We start from the raw sequence: 20197 nt of genomic DNA, 5'->3' as shown, positions 1-20197 counted from the left end.
GTAGTCATTTGCAGGGACAAATCATTATTAAAATATATGCATGAGGTCATGAAAGTTAACCACCAAGACCAGTGGTGACTAATTGATTTGCGTTTGTATTCTTCTCAGCAACTTCCTTTACAGTGATTCTGTCTCTTTTTAGCCACCTGTTTACTGGTTACCATTTACCAGTTATGTATCCACTATTTTCTATTCCAGTGCTGGTATTTTTTACTGTACATATTGTCATATTGTATAAATTATATACCAAATCCAAAACCAAATACAAACTCTCACATACATAACACTGCATATAATACTCATTTATACAAGCACTCTCATTCTCTGCACTCATCACACTGTTGACATGTGTATTTGTATGTGTTTGTGCACCTTTACATCACTTCCACCTCCGACATGTACATAATGTTAACAAAAATTTAAATATTTACTCCTGCATGCTTTGCACTCTGCTCATTGCACCATTGCATTGTTGTTTCAATCTACCCGCTTGTTTATAATGTGTTATGTGTTCTCTATACTGCAGAATATAGTTGATATTCATAATTGCATTTTTGTTTCTATGTATAAGTAATCACATTGTGAGTATTGTACAATCCAGAGTCAAATTCCTCATATATGTACACATACCTGCCAAATGAAGCTGATCCTGATTGTGATGTGAAGGCCTCCTAGACCTGAGGAGAGAGGGGGCATGGGGGCAATGCAGACAAAACAAAGTTCACATCAATTCCCAGCAGTTCCTGACAGCTTTTGGTGCTGAAAAATTCCCATCAACAGGCGTAAACCTCAAGTTCCACTGCAATTTTATGTACTGAAACCGGCCAAAATTATCCCTTTTTACCATTTGTTATTTTGTCACAGAATTCTTCTTTGTAGCAGGCAAAATGAACTGTGAAGATGCTGCTCTTAGGTTAATTTTCATAGAGGGGTTAGGTGTATACATTCATGATGAGCCAACTAGTCTTGAAGCTCCTAAGACCCTGGATGAGACTGTTGACCTTGCATGATTGACCAATGTGTCATGTTATCACATTGTCTCACCCCTTGTACCTTTAAACAGTTTCAGCTCCAAGGGTGTACAGCTCCCCATCACCTTCCTCCTTTAGACAAGCATGTGCTTATGCCAGCAGTTCTTCAACTGAGGAACTAATACAACCTATAAAGACCTCTGTGTCTATTGTGGGTCAGGCAACCATGGCTGCCCCAATGTCCCCTGCATCTGGGAAATGGCGAGGCCACCTGATGAGACAGCTAGGTTACAAACAGCTTGCAGTTTAGGCTCTACTGGATACAGGGGCAACCAAAAACATCTCCAATCAAGCTAGATTCACAACTAAATAACCCTGGATACATTTACCTCAACTATACTTACTTTGGCTGACACAACCCCCATATATTCTGGTCTCCAGCCAACATCTGTGGTGGATTCCCAGCTGCCCATATCTTTGTGTTGTTCCCAAGACCAGAAAGTGTCCAACGGAACCCCTGCTCCTGCAGTCCATTAGATCAGATTCCTCCATCTTAGCAGGATCTGTCTGATGTCTCTTAATACATATCAGGCCTCTACTCTATGCCTCTATTGCTCCAAAACATTGACTTCCTTACTGGAGTTACACTGCCCTGTGGTTTTCTCCGTCTCCTGAGAAAAATTGGCATTGGAGTATGGTTCTGGTGCCATACTCTACCAATATGATTGTGATGGGAATCCCCATCAATGCTGTTACTTTCAATTCAATTTTCAATTAAATTTTATTTATATAGCGCCGATTCATGAAACATGTCATCTCAAGGCACTTTACAAAGTCAAGTTCAATCATATTATACAGATTGGGTCAGATTATACAGATTGGTCAAAATGTCCTATATAAGGAAACCAGTTGATTGCTTCAAAGTCCCGACAAGCAGCATTCACTCCTGGTGAAGCGTAGAGCCACAGGGAGAGTCGTCTGCATTGTCCATGGCTTTGCAGCAATCCCTCATACTGAGCAAGCATGAAGCGACAGTGGAAAGAAAAACTCCCCATTAACGGGAAGGAAAAACCTCCAGCAGAACCAGGCTCAGTATGAACGGTCATCTGCCTCGACCGACTGGGGTTACAGAAGACAGAGCAGAGACACAACAAGAGAGACAAAAAGCACAGAAGCACACATTGATCCAGGAATCTGTTCTACATTAGATGGTAGTAGCGGGTGATCTGTAGCTATTCACCTCAGTTGCCAAAGTGCTTTCTTTGCCATTCTGGCTATATGTCCGGTTTATATGTAGCATTGATTCCTTTCTGAATCTCCTGTTAGTACTCACTGTGTTACTAAAGCAAACGGCTTGCTTCTTCCTACCTACCACCTGCTTGTTTGGGTCTAACTAGTATTCAACACATGTGCATCTTTCTCAGTAGTCTCACCCCATGCTGACCGTCATATGGACCATGAAATCATGAAACGGAATGGCTGAGAAAATCCAGCTGTAGAACTGAATAAAAAAGAAAAAAAAAAAGAAAGCCAAAAAAACTTACATACACACTAATATACCATAATGGCACCATGTTGATCTTTATCTCACCTAGTAATACATTCATACACTTATTAATTTATTGCATTAGATGACTAGGATCAATATGTTTTTGCTATACACTATGAGGAATCTTAGTTTGATCATGTGAAAAGTGATTAATGTAAGCCAACAATCCCTTTCAGTCCAGAGAATTGTTGGTTTGCACAGACAACCACCGCTTTTTAAACCTCTCATGTGTTGACTGATCTGTTAGACTGGGAAATGTGTTCTGCCACAGCAGCACGCACATGCTTGCGAAAAGAAATCTGCACGTCAAAATCTTGTGGAGTAGGCTATAAATTATGGATCAGAAGCTAACTCCCCAACAGTGATTGATTATTTTCCTACCATCATTATTTGGAGCCATAAGAACAATCTTGTGTGCATAGTCACACATTTACAACACATCCACCCATGTTCAACAGTGTTGTGTGTACAACACTGACTGACTTTGCACTAAGACCAGTAGCAGTTTTTTATTTTTATTTTTTTTTTTATTTTCGGAATGCCCAAACTTCCATCTCCAATCATAACAATCGTCAGCTTTTGAAAAAGTGTGGGCCCCCACATGATACTGGCCTCAACATGATGAAGTCCGGAGTGTGTTTTTTACTCACATATAATTGTTTTAAATCATCGTAGGAATTCCATTCTCAGACAAGAAAACCAAACTAACCTTTCCCCAGGGGAAAAGTAAAAACCTCCTAAAATTATGTTTTAACCATGATCACATTTTATGAGTTCAGTTTAACTAGTCACACCCAGACCTGATAACTGTCAAACCTGAAGAACATGTCTCACAACATGAAGTAGGCTACGAGGTCTCAAACAGCACCTTTGAAACATCAAACTTCTCTCTCTCCACCCTCACTTGCATCAGTTAAGAACAGACTTCACGAGACAATAATAAGAAACAATATTGGCAGAAATCTCATACTAACCCATGATATGTTGATCATCCCCATGAGTTTATGGGAAATATTGGTGACTGATGAAATAAAAGAGATATTTGGTACGTCTAGAGTAAAACTAACACAGTATTTTAGAAAAAGAACATCACACAACCATTAAAACGTAGTGGCGGTTGTGTGATTGTTTGGGCCTGCTTTGCTACTCCAGGACCTGGAAAACTTCATTTTCCTGTAATTGATGAAACCACATGTTCTGGAACATTCCACAGGAAAAAATTGTCAAAAGAACACCAACAAGACTACTTCTAAAAATATTGACCCCTCATAACCTCTCAAACGAAACCAATTAAACAATGAACGATCCTTTCTAAGCAAATGAATAGCAATATGGATTAATTACAAACACTTCAAATCCTGCCCAATCCCAACTACTCCTACTGTTGTCCATTAACATGAAGAAAGTATTGATACTTCATTTTCCTGTCCTGCCCATCCACTGTGATGGAAAGACTAGAAAAACAATTTAAGGTAGTATTTTGTTTTCTTTTTTGAGACACTGATACCCCTCTGTTATCAAGACATTTATTTACTGTTGTCAGCATGAGTTATCATCTTCTTTTGTGCCAGATGACCATAAGGCCTATGTACCTGGAGAAGTAGACAGTATATATAGAATTTGATCAGTTTGCTTGTGGTTTCCTGTCCTATAAATGTTAAGGTACCAACCACTGGGTCACCCTGATACTAATAAAGACCAATAAAGTGACTGCTTTGGGGCAAATTCCTTTTTTCTGTGACGGTGTTTATTTTAGGTTGGTGGATATTTCTTTTTTTTTTTTTCTTTGAGCTCTTTTTATTAGAGAATCATTTGATGTCCAAATGTGAACCTGTCAGAATGCAGCTATTGTAAGATTTTCCTCGTGTGAAAGACTCATAGCAAATCCAAACCATCTTCACCATACCAGTGCAATGATGCAAATTTGTTATTTATTTCGACAACTCAAGTGTTCCTGACAGTCGTAGCTATTCGTCTCTGTAAAATAAACACCCACACAGACAGACAGCAGGGACCTGTAATCACAGAAGACAGTGAAATGGCAGGGTTGCATTCTTCTTGCCCTGCCAAGCAGAGCAGCAGGAAAAATGTCTTAGATCACTGTTCTCTGACATGTTTAGCTGATCTGATAGGAATCCACTGATAAGGGGAAAAAAGATGCAGCTTGCCAAGAGGCCCAGCTAACAGTGTGAAACTACACAATCTGGGCAAGTTCATCACAAACAAAACAAGTGGCTATGTCATTCTTATAATAGCTCTGGATTTCTTTATGTTCTGATCAAAGGTTCTCTGCTGTACGCAACAGAAGAAACTTCCCACCTGTGTGACATACCGCCAAATGGCAGAGGATTGTGAAAGAGGGATTGCGAGTAGATGTATGTAGGTGCATGCAAAGTGTGTGTTTTGGTGAGGAGGTGGAGAGCAGGGTAGGGTTGGGAGTGTTGATGGGATGTGTCAGCACAGTAAGACATAGACAGGGAGACAAACCTGCCCAATGAGTTGTGGCTCCTTGGTGTCTCCCCTATCTAAATTCCAGCTAGCTTAGATTGTTATCAGATCTGCCACCATTACTCAGAAAGACAAGCAAAATGAAAAAACACACAAAATGGGTTTTCCATGGGAATGACCCAATATATTTAGCGGCTTTAGAATACCATGCCTTATAATCAAGTATTTATTAACAATTTGAAAAAGATGTATTTCTCCATTCCATTTTTCTATTTTACCTTTCTGTTTCTGAGTCCATTGAATTTGAAATAATCTTAACATAATGTCAAAAAACGTTTTTTAGCATGCGCATCAAGCACAGCACTGTAGCAACAGCAGTAATGCTCAACTTGTGAAAGGAAATATGGGCTCTCTTTGGCATTAAGAAAGTAATTCTGAGTGCCACACTGCCAGACAGGACACGTTAAAAAAGAAGAAGAAAAAAAGCAAAACTGGTATTTCACACTGAGGAGGATTTTAACCACAGTGATAATCTTTACCAGTGATTTACGATTTTTATAAAGACAACATTAATGTCTGGATGAGGTAACACAACGCCTCTGTTACTCTGACCAGGAAAATCTCAGTGGTGACTCATTCTAGACTGAACTGGAACAGGTTATTTTCAAGATAAGAAAGTTAGTGAAAGTTTCCAACCCTTCATCCATATTCTGGCTCTTATCTGATGTCGGGTCAACGGGCCCACTGTTACAGGAGGCAAACCCAGACATGCCTTTCCTCAGCGAATCCCCCAGCTTATACCAGGGTATTCAAGGTGTTCCCAGGCCAGATGGGATATATAGTTCTTCCAGAGAGTTTTGGATCTTACCCAGGGTCTCCTTCTAGTGGAATATGCCCAGAGAACCTCAAAATGGAGGTGCCCATGCGGCATCCTGATCAGATGTCCAGACCACCTCAACTGGCTCAGTTTTATGTGAAAAAACAGTGGCTCTACTTCAAGCTCCCACCAGATGACAGCTCCTCACCCTATGTTTGAGGCAGAGCCAGGCTACCCTCTGGAGGGAGTTTCTTTTGGCCACTTGAATCTGAAATGTTGTTCTTTCGGTCATGATCCATACCTCATGATCATAGGTGCGGGTCGGAACATAGTCAGACTGGTAAACTGAGAGCTTTCCTTTTTGGCTCAGCTTTTTTTGTACAACAACAGACCAGAGTGGCCCCCATATTACTGCAGACAAAGCCACACTCCATCTGTCAATCTCCTATTCCAAACTATTACTGGTGAACAAAACCCTAAGACTCTTAAACTCCTCTGCTTGTGGCAGAGACTGGCGTCAAACAGGAGGGGGCATGAAAGAGTGGACATGCCAGCCAAAGTAAATCACAGACATCGATCCTTGGGTTAAACCAACTCCAGGCCCAACTTTGGGGCCAGGGCCATTTTGATCTGTTCTTTAGGGTTCAGCTGACAGTAGCTCTTGGCTGGAACAATGGGGCTGATGAGTTTTCATCCAGTTTTAAGATCTGTGTACATTGAACATGAAATATTCAATCAGATTTTATTCAATCAGAATAAAATGTGATAAAGCTTTATGTATATATAATCAAGCGAACCACTATGGCAAAAGCAGCATAATGCTCCACTTGTGAAAGTAAAATCTGTTGGGCTCTCTTTGGCATTAATAAAACAATTCTTAAAGCTACACTGCCAGACAGGACAGGTAAAAAAAAAAAAAAATTCACGAGTTATTCTTAAGTTACACAAAGCACCATTAAGTCGACATTGATGTTCCCTATTTGCTTGCTCAGAAACTTTGATTCATTTGGAGAGGTATGAATGTACAGTCAAACTATCATGTGTACCAAAAAAAAAAACTAACTCAGATGCGCCACAAAACCCAGGCAAGGCAAATTTATTTGTATAGCACATCTCTGTTAAGGATGACGCTGGTGAACCTGATATTCAGCCGGACACAGAGTTACGTGTCTTTTTAAAAGGTTTATCGTGAGGGATAAAGAGTGACAGGTGAGGCAAACAAGGAGAACCAGACTTGAACAGATGAGTTATGGTAAATGGTGCAGGTAGGCAGGGATGAGCAGGAGACCAGAGGATGCAAGTAGAGAACGACCATGACAAGCGATGTGGACTGGGGAACCACCAGAACAGGGAGAACAATCAGCTGGGACTCATGGGGAGAGAGGCAGAACTGCAGCATGCAGACACAGGCAACTTCTGAAGAGGCTGCTTCAAAAGCAGGAACCAGACTACAGTGCAGGACATTGTGGGTATACACAACCAAAACAAATGCTTGTGGCAAGCGGTAATAATGCAATGGTAATACTAATATCTGTTACTCATATCTTGTAAATACATTGTGTTGTGCAATTATACACTGTTTAAAGTTATTTAATGTTTCATAAATAACTCTCTGTCTGTTCAGTATTGTCTGGTGATGATCAGCTCTTAAGCTGATATCAGGACAATGGTTGAAAGGGATGAATTTGAGTACTAGCGATCTTTTTAACAGCAAAACCTGCACACACATAGAATAAAGGAGTGACAACTTCTTTTCAAGTCCAAGAATTTAATAACAGAAATAAAATGAACATCCAGAAAATCACTATGCAATGCTGTTTATCTGAATTAACACAATGTTTCGATTAATAAATCCTCTCTACTAGGCTAGTGAAACTTAACTAAACTACTAAGCAAAATAATGATAAAAAGAAGCTAAGCTAAGGAACTAGTTACAAGCAAAAACAAACAAGACAAAACAAAAGTGATTGGTCATAATCAGAATACTTCAGTGAATCCTGGTTCAATCACTGCAGATCTGATTAACAGAAATATGGAATGGAGTTAAAATATTTGCCATGTATTTCAATCCATTCACAATGCAAAGCCCAAGTTAAACAAAACATTATTTGTTGAAATAATATTCTGAGGACCGGTTTGTCCTGTAAAATCATTTAAACCCTTACGACCGAGTTTGTTAATGCGATTCTCTGTCAGTGCGGACAGAGGAGGACCCAATAGCACAGTTTAGTCCAAAAGTTTAATAAGTATCTGGAGGTAGAAAGCAGGAATCTCGGTTCTGGATCACTGGTGGGAGTCAGAGTAACAAACAGGCAGACAGGTTACATATGCAAGGTTGCAGACGATCTGACAACTGTGGAGTGAAAAACTGGGTCTTATATACAAGAGGTGGTAATCAGAAAATGCAGAGCAGCTGGCAGGTTGACGGGAGCAGAGCAGAGACAGGTGCATGTCATCAGCCCAAGCAGAGAGCTCATGACAGAACCCCCCCCCCCCCAAGGGACGGCCCCAGAAGTCCCCAAAACGACATCACATAGGGTGGGCGGGGAGGGAGGCAGTGGAAGTTCAATACTCCTCTGAATGATCCGACTCTGTGGCCCCATCCTCCAAAAGGACCTGTGAGACGCCATCAGGGGCAAGGTCCCGATCAGAATCTGAGTCAGACACAGGGGCTGAGTTTGAGACGTGACGGGACCCCTTTGGACGACCTCTTTTGGCGGCATTTTGGTCCGGGTGCCGGCGGTGGAATTCAGTGATGAGAGTCCGGTCAATAATTCGACTGGCCGGAACCCAAGTTCTCTCCTGGGGTCCATAGCCCTCCCAGTCAACAAGATATTGAAGTCCTCTACCTCTCCGTCTGGACCGAAGCAGGCGTCGGACGGTGTACACCAACCCACCGTCAATGAGACGAGGAGGAGGAGGAGGAGTTGTAGCTGGAACTAGCGGGGTTACATGCACTGGTTTAACTCTCGAAACGTGGAAAGTCGGGTGTACCTTCATGGAAGCTGGTAACTGGAGCCGGACCGCTGTTGGACTGATGACCCTCTGGATAAGGAATGGGCCGAGGAACCGAGGGGCCAGTTTGCGTGACTCTACCCGCAGCGGGAGGTCCTTAGCTGACAACCACACCTTCTGGCCAACGCGGTAAGTGGGTGCCGGCGTCCTCCGACGATTAGCCCCAGTGGCATAGCTGGTGGCTGATTTTAATAGTGTAGCGCGGGCTTGAGACCAGATGCGGCGGCACCGGCGAACACAGGCGAGGGCAGACGGGCAAGACACTTCTCCTTCCTGGCTGGAAAACAGAGGGGGCTGGTATCCATATACACATTGGAAAGGAGACATACCTGTGGCAGAGCAGGTGAGAGCGTTATGGGCGTACTCTATCCATGTCAGTTGTTGTGCCCAAGCCTGGGGTTTACGGGATACCATGCATCGGAGCGCCTTCTCCAGCTCTTGGTTTGCCCGCTAGGACTGGCCGTTGGACTGGGGGTGGAAACCAGAGGTGAGGCTGGCCGTGGCCCCTAGAAGAAGGCAGAATTCTTTCCAGAATGTGGAAGTGAATTGGGGCCCTCTGTCTGAGACGACATCCCTGGGTAACCCGTGTAGGCGGAACACATGATCCATAACAACCCGGGCCGTCTCTCTGGCCGATGGCAGCTTTGGAAGAGGAATAAAATGTGCCATCTTACTGAACCGGTCAACCACAGTGAGAATGACAGTCATTCCATCCGATGGGGGCAGGCCTGTTACAAAGTCCAGTGAAATGTGGGACCAAGGTCGTGTGGGCACAGGCAGAGGCTGGAGTAGTCCAGCAGGTGGTTGGTTGGGGGACTTGTTCTGGTTGCAGGTGGGGCAAGCACGAACAAATTCCCTGACTCCCCTCTCAAGGAAGGCCACCAGAACCTCTGAGCAAGGAGATGGCAGGTGCGGGTTGAACCCGGGTGGCAAGCAAGGCGGGAGTTGTGTCCCCACTGTATGACCCGGGATCTTAAATTCTCTGGAACGAAGAGACGGCCATCAGGGCATGCGCTGGGGCCTGGTTGATCATGGAGGGCCTCTTGGACCTCTTTCTCCACATCCCAGGTCAGGGCTGCTACGATGCAGGAACCGGGCAGAATGGATGCAGGTTCCTGGGATGGGACGTCACCCTTCTGGAACTGACGGGAGAGAGCATCTGGTTTGGTGTTACGAGAACCCGGACGGTATGACAAGGTAAGGTTGAATCTGGTGAAAAACAAGGCCCAGCGGGATTGTCTGGGGTTAAGACGCTTGGCACTGCGGATGTATTCAAGGTTTTTGTGATCCGTCCAAACCAGGAATGGAACTGTGGACCCCTCCAGCCAGTGACGCCACTCCTCCAGGGCAAGCTTGACAGCCAGCAGCTCTCGATCCCCGACATCATAATTGCGCTCCGCGGGTGAAAGCCGGCGTGAAAAAAATGCGCAAGGGCGCAGCTTGTTGTCCTCCACTGCCCGTTGGGAGAGTATAGCCCCAATCCCCACATCCGAGGCATCCACCTCTATGACAAACTGCCGGTCTGTATCTGGCATCTGAAGGATGGGAGCAGTGGTGAAACGGGTTTTGAGGATTTGAAAAGCTTTGTTAGCCTCTGGGTTCCAAACAAAAGGGTGTTTGATGCTGGTCAAAGCAGTGAGGGGAGCGGCAACTGTGCTGTAGTTCCTGATGAATCTCCTGTAAAAATTGGCGAAGCCAAGAAACTGCTGCAACTTCTTCCTGTTTTCTGGAACTGGCCAGGAAGTGACCGCGGAAACCTTTGCGGGGTCCATCTGGATGTTTCCTTCTCCCACCACATAACCCAGGAATGACACAGTCCGAGCATGAAATTCGCATTTCTCTGCTTTGACATAGAGCGAGTTCTCCAGCAGGCGGCGGAGGACCAGCTGGACATGACGAATGTGTTCAGCCAGAGTCTTAGAAAAAATCAAGATGTCGTCCAGGTACACAAAAACAAATTTATTCAGCATGTCACGCAGCACATCATTCACTAGAGCCTGGAACACCCCTGGAGCGTTGGTGAGACCAAATGGCATAACCAGGTACTCATAGTGACCCGTATGAGTGTTGAATGCGGTTTTCCACTCGTCACCTTCTCGTATGCGCACTAAGTGGTAAGCATTTCTAAGGTCCAGTTTGGTGAAGATTGTGGATCCCTGGAGCAACTCAAAAGCAGAGGTTAGTAAAGGCAGAGGGTACCTGTTCTTCACCGTGATGTTGTTCAGACCTCGATAATCAATGCAGGGCCGAAGAGAACCATCCTTCTTCCCCACAAAGAAGAACCCGGCACCAGCAGGAGACGAAGACGGGCGGATGATCCCAGCTGTGAGGGAATCCCTGACATACTCCTCCATGGCCTTTCTTTCAGGGGAAGACAACGAATATAGGTGACCCTTGGGAGGAGCCGTACCTGGGAGGAGATCAATCGCACAGTCGTACGGACGATGTGGGGGCAGAGAAGTGGCTCTGGTCTTGTTGAACACTTCCCGGAGGCCATGGTAGCATTCTGGGACATTTGAAATGTCAGGAGTGGCGCTGGGAGGTACTGAGCTGGCAGGCAACGAGGCAGCACGCAGACAGGTCAGGTGGCAGTCATTTCCCCACTCCATGACCGTTCCGGAGACCCAGTCGAGGTAGGGATTGTGGAGACGGAGCCATGGATATCCCAGGATCAGGGGTTGGCTGGGAGACCTGAGCAGATGGAAGCGGATGGTCTCTTGGTGGTTGCCTGACAACAACATCAATATGGGAACAGTGATGTGGGTGACGATTCCGATCATATGACCTTCCAGGGTCCGGACTGGAATGGGGGCGGGCAACTGGTGGCTTTCTACGCCCAGCTGACGAGCTAGTTCAGTATCCATGATGTTTGCTTCGGCGCCAGAGTCCACCAGGGCTGCAAGAGTGCGGACAGTGTTAGACGTGTGAAGACCAACTTGGATCAGAAGTTTACGACTGACGGAGGACTGAAAGTTCATTGAGCTCACCCAGACTCCTCCTACATCTGGTGAGCTTTGGCTTTTACTGGACAGGTGGCGACTCGATGTCCATCTCCGCCACAGTAGAGGCACAGGTTGGACGTGATGCGTCGCTGGCGCTCAGTAAGTGTTAAAGAGGCACGGCCGATCTCCATCGGTTCAGACTGGTCTAGCTGGTTAGATCTTGTGGCAGAGGAAGATGGAAAAGCAGCTGAATCGCTCCATGCACTGGTGGACGGATTGTGGCGACCTCTCTCACGACGGCGGGCCTGGATCCTATGGTCGATGCGGACAGCCAGGGCAATGGCTTCGTCGAGGGTGGAGGGTTGATCGTGGGCAACCAGTTCATCCTTGATGTAGTCTGCCAGACTGTGAAGGAAGGCGTCCACCAATGCATCCCCATTCCAGGAGCTCCGACTCGCCACGGTTCTAAAATCAATTGAATGATCTGCCACTGACCTCCGCCCTTGGCGAATGCACATCAGGGTCCGTGATGCCTCAGTAGTTGTGGACTCCAAGTCGAAGACCTTGAGCATTTCTTCAGAAAACTGATTAAAGGTAGCACACGCAGGCGTCTGGCGCTCAAACTCTGCCGTTCCCCACAGTCGAGCTCGTCCCGTCAGGTGTGTAATCACATATCCGACTTTAGCCCCTTCAGTGGCAAAGGTTCTGGGTTGCAGGGAAAACTGGACACGACAGCTTGTCAGAAACGCTCGTACCTGAGTTGGATCGCCGTTGAACCGCTCTGGATTGCCAATCTTGGGTTCAGGAGCTTCAGCAGCAGCGGCCATGACCAGAACTGGTGATTCAGGAGCTGGACCAGATGATAAAGCAGCTGGAGCTTGGTCGACAGCCGGACTGGCTAAAGCTGGGCTGCTGGGTTGACTGGCTGGAACAGAGCTGGTGGACGCAGACGAGGGGTTTAGGTTGGTGAGAAGTTGAATTATCATTGCGAGTTGTTGTTGCTGCTGCTGAATTTGTTGCTGTTGCTGCTGGAACTGCTGTTGCTGTTGATGACCAATCTGAAGCATGGAGGCCATGTCGCCAGCCATGTGGTTCACCTCTCGCTCTGTTTGCTCCAGGCGTTGCATGGCAGTAGGTTGATCCGGTCCGTTGGTCTCCATGCTGGGTTGAACATGCGCTGGATCCATGTGTTTGGTCAGATCGTTCTGTCAGTGCGGACAGAGGAGGACCCAATAGCACAGTTTAGTCCAAAAGTTTAATAAGTATCTGGAGGTAGAAAGCAGGAATCTCGGTTCTGGATCACTGGTGGGAGTCAGAGTAACAAACAGGCAGACAGGTTACATATGCAAGGTTGCAGACGATCTGACAACTGTGGAGTGAAAAACTGGGTCTTATATACAAGAGGTGGTAATCAGAAAATGCAGAGCAGCTGGCAGGTTGACGGGAGCAGAGCAGAGACAGGTGCATGTCATCAGCCCAAGCAGAGAGCTCATGACATTCTCCCTCCGTGCGCATGGGGTCGCTGCAGCAACTCGGTGGCTAAGAGGTTACAACAGAAAGTTGCCAAAATTGCCTTGAAAACCGGCATTAATATACCACATTGATGTGGGAATAAGGCAGATAACACCATCGAAGGATGGCGGAGCAGAGCAATTACGCTTTATGCTTTAAAACAAACTCCTTTTGAAATGTCCGGGACCGGATGTTAGCAAGGCTATTATCCTGTTGGCTAGTGGATGCTCGACAGTGACGTGGTACCAAATGCTAGCAATGCTATATTGTTAGCCTTTTGTTCAAAACACCAGGTATACACGGTTTACAAGACATTTCCCAATAAACCTTTTTACTTCACCCTCAGCCCGCTGCCCAACCTGTTGATGCCTCATGTGTGAGTTTTGTCCACTTTGGCCATTCCAGGAAGAAGCATTGAAGGAGGAAGTGGTTGGCTAGCATTAGCGGGCTAGCGCTTGGCTCTGCTGCACCACATGGTCGGGTCGGAGGCCTGGTATCCTGGAGACAGTCTTTGCCACATTCTCTGACCGGTTGCAGTCCGATTTGAGAAGGGGTTTTTCCTCAGCATCCAGCCTTCAGCTCCATTGGGGTTCGCTTCCCTGTACAGGCTGAGGAAAAATACAAAGAGCTGTTTCGCATGCAGGATCTTTGCCCCTGCATCTGATTGTGAGGTTAGGACAGCAACTTAGCTCTGTATGTTGTTTGTCCGGATTCAGTCAGGTCCTCTGCTGAAGCAGGCAGTCGAATCTAGCAGTCCCTGGATCAAGCGTGGCTGGTCCAGGCAATCTCCTTCAACTGCTGGCTTGTGTGTCGTTGAGGGCCGACCAGGCCCTCATGGTCTGGCCTTCTTTGTTTGCTCTGAGAGAGCTGCCGTAAAGCTGAAGAAGTCTGCAGAAGAATGCTGAAGAGAAGAGAGCTGAAGAAGAGAGAGTCTGTGTCTGTGCTGTGACTTTTATCTCTAAGGAGGGGTCACAGCTGGCCTCCTGCTGGGAAAAAGGGCCCTCAGGAGGAGAGAGAGAGGGAGAGAGACCGTCCTTCCGGCCATGTCTGCAGCAGGACAGATTTCTTTTTGTCACCTCTTCCTTACTGTTCAGTAGTGATGGGTCGATGAGGCATCATGAAGCGTTTCGACACATTGCCAAACTGTATCGATACTGTGTCACTGAATACTGACACTTGCTGGACCTTAAAAATCCCTACAGGCAACCTGGTTGACAGAGTTAACTGACACTGATTTGATGACCAAGTATACACAATACAATTTAAATCATTGTATGTTGCATTGTATTATTTTATATTTTCATTTGAATTAAACTTATATATATATATATATATATATATATATATATATATATATATATATATATATATATATATATATATATATATTGTTTTTAGATACAGTCAATAAATAATTTGAACGAGGATGCTTGTGGACTGTTTTTTTATTTATTTATTTATTTTTACAACTTTTTTGCTGCCATGTCCTTTCAAACGACGCTCAGAACAAAGACGCACAGCGCAACCCGCCTAACCATAAATGCGTCTGCCCAACCCATCAATCAGTGGTGTGCTCCGATCAGCACCTGGCGCTCACAGAGCGAGACTGTGGTACACCATCACACCAGAGTTGCAAAATGGTTAAAAATTAACCATTATTAAACGTTATTTTGTTTACAGATCAGCTTGGATTTTATTTACTGCGCAGCATAGCTTTGCTGTGCGCACAGCTGTGTGTGAATGCACACGCGTGCAGCTTAGAGGGAACAGAAACAGTTTGGTGCGTCAGTCAGTTCGAAACAGTTCCTGTATCGGTCACGTGACTTTCCCGTGTCGATACGCGTATCGACACGGGTTTCGCTCTATGAGCTCGACACATGCGCCGACGCATCGGTGTTGCCGGACCCATCACTAGTGTTCAGGATCCAATCTGAGATCAACTATTCATCATGGCGATATTATGGCATAACAATTGCTTGACGTCTGTTTAAGTGGGACATCATTGCAGTGAAGTTGTATGCAAGCCTACTAGCGTGTTGCCGCCTCATAGAGAGCCGTCTCACCCATCTTGTGTAAACTACAACATTCTCTGTGGTCCTCTGCCTTGTCCCCCACTCAGACTGAGTACATTGTTGAATTGGATTCAGCAAGTATGAGTACCAGGAAAAACTTTGCTGAAGAGATATGATTTCAGTTTGCTTTTAAAGTTTACCATCTAAGTTCAATCGGAGGGCTAGGAAACATGCTGTAAAGTAGGCTAACCACCTAAACATTCTAATGTAATGTTTTCTATGATTCTCTGAATGGAGAGCATTCTAACTTGAGTACTATGCACAAACCACAGGAGTACTTTACTCCAGGAACTATTTTTTTTCCCTGAGATATAAAACATGTAAACAGGAAAGACTTGACAGACTGGTCTCATCTCCTACTCTTCATATGGCATGGTAGAGTGCTTCAACAAAGTAAGACTTCTTTACCATTTCCCCCTGCAACTCATTTAGTCCAACTAATTACAGGGCTGAATTTGAAGCATAGGGTTAAGCAAAACACTATAATTCTGGTCAGATTTAATTTTATTTCCTTCTCACATCACATTTACCACACACAACGCAGTGCCTAACCACCAGTGTGTGCACAGCCACTGCCCGTGATCTGTGGTTAAGCCACTGCAAACTATATCTTCAGTCTTGTCTGGCTAAACATGCAATCAGTGTTAGCTGCGCTTAATTCCTTTTTACCTCCTAAGAGAGGGAACAAACACGTAAATACAAAACATGTTTGACACTTGTCTGAAAGAAAACTGTTACAGCACCGTTACAGCACAACAAATGCAGTGAATGAAAATAAGTTTAAGGTGAAATTCAGATTTTTTTCTGACATCACAGAAAAGCAAGCTGCATATAGAAACTGGACAGTTCATATCGTTCTATTTTCCTGTGTAATGGCAGAGAAGGGTGAAGTAAGCATTCAGTTCATTGTTCTCAGTTTACTTGGATGCCTCGTCAAAAAACCCTGTTCAGCAGGTCAAAGAGGTCTCAGCAGCAACTCACAGGACACTTCACTAATAGCCTTTTGTCTACCAGCCCTCATGTTAATGGACCGGCTATGAAACAAGGTAAAACAAATCAATTAAAAAACATTTACACACATCTACAATATTTAAATTAACAATAAACAGTGCACTTAGAAGTATCAAAAAGTGCACTGTTTACTCCCCCCCCTAATCAATAAATGAACTCTTCCGGAACTAGGGCTGGACGATAATTCAATAACAATATATATCGATCGATAGACGTATATCGATGATAGAAAAAGGGGTCAATAAAAAAAATTAAACAGAATACCAGTTTCCCTTCCTTATGCATTTTAGCCATGTAGGTTAATATTACAGGCATTGCATCCTCCCAACCAATCACAAACCCAGACCCAGGAACCAAGCTCCGCCCCCTTCAAAGGGTTCAGAGAGTACGTGTGTCTTTTTCTTTTTTAAAAACTTGCAGTTTTGGTACAAAGTTGGTAGAATGAATGGTTGAGTTTTAATTCAGTGTTTGTGAGTACTGTATCTAAAAACATGTCGTTGAGCAACAACATAAAATGGCCAGGGCTTCACCTAAAAGGTATGTTTTGAATTTCTTGATAATTATCGATATCGTTTCAATATGATTTCTATTTTATTGATACGTTTTTTTCTATATCCTCCAGCCCTATCTGGAACCTTTAAAGTGGGATCAGTCCCCCTGGAAATCTTTCAGTCTAACTGCAGAGGAAGAGATAGGGGTAAATTAAATAGACAGCAAATGCTACAATATATTTTAAGACAGCAATCCTTTTCAACTGTTTTAAGATGACTTAAAGAATTACTTGTTGTCCATTTGTCTATTTTTTTCACAAGTCAGGCCTTCATCAGCTCAGAAGCTGTCAAAGCATAACCAAACACAGTAACAATTAAGAATTTAAATTTGCTTCTTATTGTATACTTATTTCCTTTAAAACAAAGCAAATATTCAAAATAAAGCAATAAATATTTCAAATATATTTCAATATAAGTAATGAAGGCCTTCATTTGAGGCTACCTGCAAGGTCTTTCTGTGTGGAAACAGACATGGAACAATAATACTCCTAGTCAGAAGTTGAGACCAAAGACACAAATGGCAAATAACATCACTGGCACTAAAAGAAGGGCTGCATCATGAAGGAAATGATGTAAAAGGACATTTGGATAGTTTATCAATAGGGGCCAAAAGGAGACAAAAAGAAAATTAGCCAACTTCCTCATCACTCTGCTTTTCTTTCAAACTGATGACAAATCTCTGGAATATTGTCAATGATAAGGCTGAAGTGATAGACATAGCCTTTGTAAATAAAAGAAGTCCATTGTGTGCTTCATTTATCATGAATATAGCACATGGACTCAATTGTGCAGATCAAGGCATCAAGAACTCCGACCACGATACAGACAAAACATCAGGCTTTGCTTCAGACAAAAAAGGAATGAAAATGTTTCAGAACTGACAAAGTCACTTTCTCATTTGGTATACCGGTAATATATAAAATGACCTGAGTAGCACAGTGTTTCACTTTATCACACCATACATGGCATGCAATTTTGGTTCATACTCAAACATAACCAACAGAAAATAAAGCAGTTTGGTGAGAAAATATAAAAAGAATATTGACAAACGGTCAATGTCCATGGAGCCAAATAATAAAAGGTAATCTGGCACCTCGGTGCTGTCTTCCACCCTTACATTGGATCTCACACCAGCATTCCTTCCTGCAGATAGTAGGTAAACTTCCTGTCGCTTCTTCAGGCTGGGTCCAGCTGAACACCATGCAGGAGCTAAGGCTTGACCCGACCCTCAGCCATCCTAAGGCTGGTCCTAAGAAGGCACCTGATCTTCCCTTTTTACAGTGTGGCACCCTGTTTTCTGTTGTGTCGCTGGATTGGGGTTGTCTAATTGCTGTTATTCAGTCGAATGAATTTTCCCCCTCCCATCCCTACGCATGGCCCTGTCTTAGAAATAGGGTGAGCAGTGACATCATCCAGTGGAAGATCATACTACAGTCACTGGTCCTTCACAGCAAAATAAGTCAGTTTAGGTGGTTTGAAAAGAGCAGAAGTCAACAGATCAATGGTTGTGAGGAATAAGAAGCTGGAAGGAATACTTCCCGAAGAGTTTATGAATGAGTAAAATGAGAGAAAACAGAAAAGCAGAAGACACAACCATTGTGGATCAGGATGTAGCAAAGATTATTATGGAAAAAGTAAGATAGGCAATGATAGGATGAAAGGGGGAATGACTGTTGGCCTGGATATACCTGTGGAAGTATAAAAGTGTTTAGGAGAGACAGCAGTAGAGTGTTTGACTGGGTTGTTCGATGAGGTCTTAGAGAGAGTGAGACAATGCCTCAGGAATGGAGGAGAAGAGTTCTGGTTTCAAATATCAAGAACAAGGGAGACGTGCAGAGATGTGGCAACTACAGAGGAATAACGTTGATGAGTCATACAATGAAGTTATGGGAAAAACTTGTTGAAACGACTGAGGTCAGAAGTGTGCATCTGAGAACCACATTGTGGTTTCATGCCAAGACAATTATGACAGATACAGTATTGGTTTTGATAATGTCTATAAATAAGTACAGAACAGGTCAGAGCAAGCTCCATTGTGTTTTTGTAGATTTGGAGAAAGTATATGACAGGGTGCCAAGAGAGGAAGACTGTATAGGCAGAGATGTATGTTAAAGTGGTGAAGGACATGTACAGGAGGTGTAAAACAGTGGTGAGGTGTGCTGTAGGCATGACAGCAGAGTTCAAGGTGGAAGTTGGATTGCATCAAGAATGGGCTCTGAGCGCCTCTTGCTTGCAGTGGGCATGGACATGTTGACAGATGAGGTTAGACAGGAAATTTCAAGGGCTATGATGTTTGCAAATGCCTGTGAACTTTGGAGAGAGCAAGGAAAGGGTGGAGGAAAATCAAGAGACATAGAAGTTTACCGTGGAAAGGGGCGGAATAAAGGTTAGCAGTAGCAATACGGAAGTGTGGATGGAGGGCAAAAGTGGTGTGGGGGAGCCGCGTTTGACAGGTTTTCCAAATATGGCTGTAGCCAATCAGAATGAAGTAAATTAAGTAGAGCTGCTTTTCATTACCACACCCAACCCTTTTATCGTGGAGGTTTGATGAAATTCTTTGGAGAATTTACATATGCGGCACATGTCAGCTACATGAAATGGTTTATACAGGGATATCATGGCACCTTTAAGAGCCACCCCGATAGTTGGGGAATGTCGGAAGGGGGAAACCGGGGCTATAATCTTGGTCTTTTTGGTGTTCAGGATGAGGTTATTCCTGGAGAACCACTGTGTCAAATTGTGGACCTTATCTTTGTAGTGGGTCTCATCATTGTTGGATATGAGACCCACCACAGTGGTGTCATCTGCAAACTTCACAACCATGTTTGTTGGGTGGATTGCAGAGCAGTCATGAGTGTCCTCCCACAAACGCCCTGAATTGATCTTCAGTGATATGTTATAGTGGAGTGGACTTCGAGCTTCTTGTGAAGTATTAATATGTTTTGCCATTTATGACGTGACAGACTGCAGCTCCCAGCATGCAACGCGGTCTATGGGAACAACCCCATGGGAACCTTATCTCATTGCCATGGAAATGACTATAAAAGGGTCCTGCACTCCCACTTCTTCCTTCTTCCCTGACAGCTTGCCAAACTGAGAAGACTCCAACAGCTGTTCCTCGCGCTGGGTTGTCCCCACGTGGCATGTGATTCGATTCCTCGCTGGTCTAAGCTTTGCTGAATCATCCTTTCCCCTGTATTTCTAAACAGGGAGGTTTAGACTTTAAAATTAACGTTAATTCCCTTTTTGATCCCACTGGAAGCCGCTATCTTCCAGGGAACTTCACAGACTCCACTTTTGTTTTGGCCA

General features: G+C 44.3%; 1 protein-coding gene across 1 annotated transcript; it reads right to left on the bottom strand.

Moving 5' to 3' along the window:
• Nucleotides 1-11471: 11471 nt before the first annotated feature.
• On the bottom strand, nt 11472-12902 carry LOC118557438 (probable E3 ubiquitin-protein ligase IRF2BPL). Its single transcript, XM_036127460.1, has 5 exons — nt 12498-12902; nt 12238-12326; nt 12038-12147; nt 11586-11696; nt 11472-11491 (listed from the first exon to the last, which is right to left on the bottom strand). Exons 1-5 carry the CDS (start codon nt 12900-12902, stop codon nt 11472-11474), a joined length of 735 nt encoding a protein of 244 aa, XP_035983353.1.
• Nucleotides 12903-20197: the final 7295 nt, after the last annotated feature.

The sequence above is a fragment of the Fundulus heteroclitus genome, chromosome 3 (genome assembly GCF_011125445.2).
Source record: "Fundulus heteroclitus isolate FHET01 chromosome 3, MU-UCD_Fhet_4.1, whole genome shotgun sequence".
Taxonomy (NCBI): domain Eukaryota; kingdom Metazoa; phylum Chordata; class Actinopteri; order Cyprinodontiformes; family Fundulidae; genus Fundulus; species Fundulus heteroclitus.
Note: the sequence above shows the minus strand (reverse complement) of the source record. Positions and strands in the feature narration are given on the sequence as shown.

Coding starts and splice junctions, on each gene's coding strand:
- LOC118557438 (XM_036127460.1), bottom strand. CDS start 12,902: ATGGAGACCAACGGACCGGATCAACCTACTGCCATGCAACGCCTGGAG. Junction 11,697..12,037: donor TAGGATCCAGGCCCGCCGTC/GTGAGAGAGGTC, acceptor GCACTCTTGCAG/CCCTGGTGGACTCTGGCGCC. Junction 11,492..11,585: donor TCCAGTCCGGACCCTGGAAG/GTCATATGATCG, acceptor CCATCTGCTCAG/GTCTCCCAGCCAACCCCTGA.